The 6,642-nt window shown below is 35.9% G+C and overlaps 1 protein-coding gene across 1 annotated transcript; it reads right to left on the bottom strand.

The window, feature by feature from the left end:
- Window positions 1-239: 239 nt before the first annotated feature.
- On the bottom strand, window positions 240-6,165 carry LOC132285827 (cell division control protein 2 homolog C). Its single transcript, XM_059788054.1, has 7 exons — window positions 5,701-6,165; window positions 5,094-5,155; window positions 4,846-4,957; window positions 4,631-4,724; window positions 4,007-4,076; window positions 1,082-1,220; window positions 240-540 (listed from the first exon to the last, which is right to left on the bottom strand). Exons 1-7 carry the CDS (start codon window positions 6,040-6,042, stop codon window positions 448-450), a joined length of 912 nt encoding a protein of 303 aa, XP_059644037.1. The 5' UTR covers window positions 6,043-6,165; the 3' UTR covers window positions 240-447.
- Window positions 6,166-6,642: the final 477 nt, after the last annotated feature.

Raw genomic sequence — 6,642 nt, 5'->3', positions numbered from 1 at the left:
CGTAGCATATCGAATCAATACGCAAATATGCTATATATACAAGGCTAAAAAATCTATAATATTACAAATTATAAAATAGATTTTTTTTTAAAAAAATTATATAACACCTAAAGCATAGTATAAAACATTTGTAAGCCATTACAACATTACTTTACTCTATATGTAAGAAGTATTTTGATAAAGGAAGATATCATCTCTTGGAGTAAGAATAAACCCTTAAAATATCAGCAATCGAGAGAGAGAACAAAATGAAATTGTAGAAGTAACATATAACACTGTAAGTTACAAAGTTTAAAATCACCAAGATGATGACATCATATATGATGACAACTACTTCCACACATCAAATGAACAAAAGACCCCACAGTGCTTCATGTTCATTATACAAAGCAAGCTCCTCCATACAGTCAATGCGCCAAATACAAAGGTGAAAATGAAAATGCAACTTCAGAACTGAGACTTGTCCAAACTGTCAAAATAGGGATGATCTAAAGCTGCTTTAGCTGAGATTCTGTCAGCTGGATCATATTTAAGCATCTTCTGCATTGTCCAAACACATGAAAACAATATTAATTTTGCAAAACAGAGATCAAAGCAAGTAAATAGATTCAAAATCGCTCCTTCTTCAGCCACACAACTTCAACATCTAAACTTGTTAGGCAGTTGTCCACACACATTGCAACTAGGAGTCTTGATATTCATTTCAGATTACAATTCATAATACAAACAAGATAAGGAAGAAAGGTTACAATTTATAATAAAAACAAGATAAGGAAGAAAGGTTTTCTTTGTAAAGACTTAACAACAGGATAAACCTAATATTTAAATCAGTAGAATGTATGAACTTTTACTAAAACCCAAAATCAGAATTTGGTTGTGAGAGAAGATTCAGCATGTAGAATTGTGATATCAAAAAGGTACAAATGATTACTTGAACCCAAGTCAGATTTTCTGCACTAGAGTTTCAGAAATGTATACTTAAACCTGAATAAGAATTTGATTGAAGTGAAGATTCTAGACATGGAATTCTAAAGTATTAAAGCATACAATTATACGATGAAGTTCAAGAATAAGTAGTTACCGATAGAAGATCAACACCATCAGGTCCCAATGATGGAACAGCGCGCACCAAATTCTGAGGTTCCCATTGGGGATATACATGCCAGTCACGCAGAGAATTTACTCCAGGCCATTGCTTCTCAGTTGGTGTTCCCAGCAACCTTTAATGATGCACAAACCAGAACACCCAAGAAAATTCAAATGACAATTTAACAATTAACATGCCTGGCAGCCCACGGCAATTACAATATGAGTGAAGCTTTCGAAATGACACGTACAAATTCAGGTGACCATCATTGACTAGCAACCAGACATTTCATCCCATTAATTTCAGAACTTCTATAAGATTTTTACTAAAAATGAGGAGAATTGCTCTCAGAAAAATCTCTCTGAAACTGAAGGGTGGACCCAAGTATTTTGCATCTAAATGTAACTAACCACTTGAGACAAATAGTGGCAAGTCTAACACGACTGCATCAAGCGTTATTTCTTAAAGAAGAGATGTTGAACCTCTAGCTAGTGTTTTGAGCCTTCATACACTTTTTCTTATTTTATAATTAAAACCTCAAGCAACTCTCCTATGGACTAAGCTTGAGGAAAATACAGAAGACCTCGAGGAAGGAATACAAAATCTTTCAAGGAGTTCCTTATAGATAAACCTCAAGGATGACCTCTTCAGAAAGTTGCAGCCTGCCCAGCATGCACTTATTATCACGAGGACATCTTCTCCCACAATAAGTCTCAGTGCTGGCGTTTGCAACATGATTGATTGGCATAGGACTTCCAGTATCTCCCCCCTCCATCAATTGAATCTATGACTTTTCAAAATGAAGTACATTCTACTGAAAAATGAGGTATATATATATGTTGCCATGTATATGGGGGTTACGAATTGGGTTTTGGAATTGGCATGGTTACTATATCAATTGATGCTCTCGGGTTTATTTTTTGAAGGATTCGGCTTATATTTCCTCTCAACATGGAAACATAGAAAACGTCGTGGACACCCACTAATTGTGGCGATATATAACACCAAATAGTAAGCAACTTCACTAACACATTCCAAAATCTCAAATGGCCCGATGAACCTTGGTGGCAACTTGCCACTTCGTCCAAAACACATCAAGCCTTTACGTGAGTCAACCTTGAGAAACACATGGTCTTACACCTCAAAGGTAGTGGTCGGCTTCTTTTGCCAACTTTAAGCCGTGACCAATTGTTGCCGAATCATTTTTATCTTTTCTGTGGTCTCGTCGACTATATCGGGTCCAAAGGTCAACTATCTCTCCTACCTCGGTCCAACAAACTAGAAATGTACACAGCCTACTATACATTGCTGAGACGGTGCCATCTCAATACCGGCCTGATAACTATTGTTATAGGCAAATGATGCTCCCATCTACCCTCGAAGTCCAAGATACAACCCATAAAATATCCTTCAATATTTGAACTATACACTCCGATTCACCATCAATCTGAGAATGGAATGTCATGCTAAAATGAAACCCTGTGTCAAGAGACGCCTGAAAGCTCTTCCAAAACTGTGACGTGAACTATGGATCCCTACCCAAAACAGTGGACATCAAAACCCCATTAAGTCTGACAATCTGCTCCACATAAAGCCTACCAAGTTTCTTCACAACATCTGACACAATGTCCAAAAAGAAAATGAGATGCTGGTTAATCTGTTAACTATCACCCATACGGCATCATGTCCCTTCTGTGATCTCAGCCGTCACAAAGTTCATAGTGATATGGTCCCATTTCCATTCCACAGTCGACCTTTGATTTTTGCTGTCATTCCCATTCTTGTAAACTCAAAATATTATTTTCTTACTTAAAATTGACGTTTTGTAACGAAACCATTAGGGCCGTGACTTTTTTATGACCTGTGTAAGCTTCCCTATATATCATGGCTTGTTTTGAATCACGTTTTCATATGATTTAGTTCACATATGACCAACTAGTATATTAGGTTTTATAAAAGGTCTTGCCGGCACCTTAATTTAGGTTAAAATGCTAAGGGGGGTTGTACCTCATTAGGGTCCATTTAAAGCTCACTTTTATGGTCATTATGTTGACATTTAGCTTTGGTCCAAGTGCAGCCTATGCACACATGTTGGTTACAATTGCACTATTCACATGAGGCCTTTTAGGGTCAAACCCAATAACAAAACTGTGCGGGCTTGGGCTCAAAGCGAACACAACCGTGGTTCTCGTGGTTTTTGTTTCCCTTTTTTCGACGTATATCTTGGTGTCACTATTAGATGATTTATTATTATGTATTTCGGTTGTTTTATTGATTTGAACACAAAACCACACAAAAACAGAGAAAGGTTATTGTTGCGTGTTAATTGTTTGTCTTTTTTCATCCACAACATCACTAAGAGTCGACATATATCAAGGGGGAGCTAATGCACGATAAAAAATACAGTAATAACAAAAAAAAATGTAACCTCGTGGAAGTCTTCTTTTTTTATTTTTTATTATGATTATCCAATTATTAATCAAAGATGTTTGGATAAAGACCATCTTGTAAGGAGATCTGGATAAAGAGACAATCTCTCGAAAGAGTATCTGGTTTTATCCTTTGAAAACAATCTTCAAAAACTCTAACAAACAAATAATAATAATAATAATAATTTTGAGAACATTACAAAATGACATTCTCGAGCATTGTTCATTTTCGAAGAACAATGCTCGAGAAATTGTTAAGAACCAAATTTTCAAACAGATTTTGTTTTTCTGTGAGCTGAAAACTAATATGAGAAAGCTGAACTAAGCAAACCCAATAATTTTGCCAAAATTTACTTTCAACTCAGACAAATATAATCACCATACCCCATATGATTAACCACCAAGCAGTCATATATGCAGTTAGATCGCTAACCAAAAGCCTATATAAATTTGGTTTATAGAAGCAGTCTAATTCAAGGAAAGGGAGTACCTAAAAATATGAAGTAGCTGTTGAAACTCAGAGTCCCCAGGAAACAGAGCTTGCCTTCTTACCATTTCAGCTGCAAAGAATAATCAGGAAAAATTAATAGAAAACTAAATTCACATTAAATGACAATTAAGGAGAAAAAATAAACCAGAAAAAGGGCAAACTTCGGACTGAATGTGCAAGGCAGATTGTGGTCTAATAAATAATATTTTAAGCAAAGACACTGATATCATCAAGTTTGGAAGTGGTTACTTGAGTGAGACTAATCGTATGAGAGCTGATGGCAGCTTCTATATTGTAGAACTTAAATTAAAAATACATTGAATTTGTACCTTTCACATTACTTGTCAACAACATGATTACTGATGGTATGAAAGAAAAGGAAAAAAGAAATCGAGAGAAGAATAAATGAATGCAGCAGTCACTAAAAATAAAATTCCTAGCACCTTACCTTACTCAGCTTATGACTTTATGAGAAACGAAATGCAAAAAACAGCCAATGATCTATGGATGTAAAACTTTGGATAGATTTTTATAAGAAATATTTTGACAGAGAATTATAATGAGTGAATCAAGATGTTAAAAAACCAAATTTGAAACATGGAAAGCATCTGAGTAAGTTGTTACCGAAAATACAACCAACAGACCACATATCCACAGCAGTTGAGTAATGGGTTGATCCCAACAGAACCTCTGGAGCTCTGTACCAGAGAGTAACAATCTGAGAGCAAATAGTTGAGAAAGAGCACATGCACGCAAGTTAATCCAAGAAGAAAAGTTATAATGGAACTATAGTTGTACCCACTTTGCATTTGGCCTGTAAGAATACAAAGAACACAAACCTCGTGAGTATAGCTCTTCAGAGGAACAGTAAAGGCCCTCCCGAGACCAAGATCAGCAATCTTAAGTATACCCTTCTCCTTGTCCACCAAGAGGTTCTGTGGCTTCAAATCTCTGTAATTTTTAAAAAAACAGTGAAACATCAAATCATGAAATATGGAAATCACTACCCAATACCCTCTATCAAATCTCAAACTAGAACCGAAGAACAGGAGACAAAGGAAAAAGTGAGGGAATAAAAACTGGAAACCTGTGAAGGACACCATGGCTGTGGCAGTGAGAAACGCCTTTGCACAACTGATACAAAAAGCTCTGTAATTCAAAAAAATTGAAAGAATTAGTACCTTAAGTTTTGGCATTTGCCAATAATCATACTCCAGAAATAGGGCTTGATAAAAAATCACCTCAATTTGGGAATGCAAAAAAATAAGTCTGAACACAAAAAATAAAAAACAACATAGACGTTAAAAAATAGATGCAATAATAGCTTCATTTGCTATGTATTAGCCAATGATCATTCTTCCCAAGAAGGGTCCGATCGAATGGAGGATCTATTCGACTTGGGGTATGAAAAAAAGAAATAAATCTGAATACGAAAAAAAATACAAGATACAGTGAAAAATGGAAAGCATTAATGGCTTAATATTTTGTACATTTGTCAAATATCAAACTCCACAACTAAAATTCGATGGAGTGAAGGATCTACTCAATTTGGGTATGTAAAACTAGTAAATCTAAACAATGAAAAATAACAACATATATTGATAAAATTGAAAGCATATATTTGTTAAAAAAAAAAAAAAAATTCACACTGCACAAATAGAACTCAATTAGGGTATAGATAAGCTGAATTGAACCTGGATCTGGGAAGGGGGCAGAGGCCTTGGATTGGTGCCTTTGCGGTGGGAATCGATGAACTTCTTAAGATCGGTGTCTAGGTACTCGAAGACGAGGTAGAGGAGGGGCTTGCCGTTCTTGTCAACGTGCTCGACGGAGAGCAATCGGACGACGTAGAGGGAGTGCGACAGCATCTGGAGGAGAGAGATCTCTCTGAGTGCGGTAGGTGGAACACCCTCCTCGTCCATTTCAAGACGAGTCTTCTTCAGAGCCACCAATTGCCCATTCGCTTTGTCTTTCGCTTTGTACACCTTTCCATACGTTCCTTCTCCTACCTTCTCTAGCTTCTCGTACTTGTCCATCTCTCTCTCTCTCTCTCTCTCTCTCTCTCTCTCTCTCTCTCTCTCTCTGATCAATCACAATTGTGAAACCCTAATAAATAAGGTTTTTTGAACCAAAAAGAGTATTGTGAGAGCCTAATGAATGTGGGGTTGGAGATTTGAAAATGAAAACACTTTGAATCGGTTTCCAAGCTTTCTTCAACGGTACCAAAGGCACGTGTTTCCCTCCCTCTCTCTTTTCAAATTTGAATTCTGTCCGTCTGGCACGTGCTTCCTTCCACTGATTTCTCTTTCTCTTTCTTTTTTATTTTTTAATTTTCTCTCTTTTATGATAGTGGCCAATTGGCCATTTATTTTATGGTTTTAGATGGAACGAACAGTGTGAGGGGGTGATTTGTATGGTCAAAGTTTTATATAAAAATTGACTTATACCATATCACATACTTTAATCAATTTTTTATGTACGATTTTTTATGTTTTTACCAAAACTTTTAGTGTCATCTTTATTTAACTTGTGTGCTTTCTCATTTTTTATTTTTTTGGGTATTTGGAGTTTTTTTTTTTTATGATAGGTCAATTTTATACTAGAAAACTTGATATGCGATTAATGCAATAAATTAA

The sequence above is a fragment of the Cornus florida genome, unplaced genomic scaffold (assembly GCF_030987335.1).
Source record: "Cornus florida cultivar Cherokee Brave unplaced genomic scaffold, ASM3098733v1 CherokeeBrave_3.0.0_Hap2_Chr11, whole genome shotgun sequence".
Lineage (NCBI taxonomy): Eukaryota > Viridiplantae > Streptophyta > Magnoliopsida > Cornales > Cornaceae > Cornus > Cornus florida.
This window is presented reverse-complemented; position numbering and strand designations above follow the sequence as displayed.

What these genes read in the sequence shown, in the direction of transcription:
- LOC132285827 (XM_059788054.1), bottom strand. Translation starts at nt 6,042, where the DNA reads ATGGACAAGTACGAGAAGCTAGAGAAGGTAGGAGAAGGAACGTATGGA. An exon ending in AGCCATGGTGTCCTTCACAG is followed by an intron (nt 4,958 to 5,093) that starts GTTTCCAGTTTT and finishes TAAAAATTACAG; the next exon opens with AGATTTGAAGCCACAGAACC. An exon ending in GTCTGTTGGTTGTATTTTCG is followed by an intron (nt 4,077 to 4,630) that starts GTAACAACTTAC and finishes TATTCTTTGCAG; the next exon opens with CTGAAATGGTAAGAAGGCAA.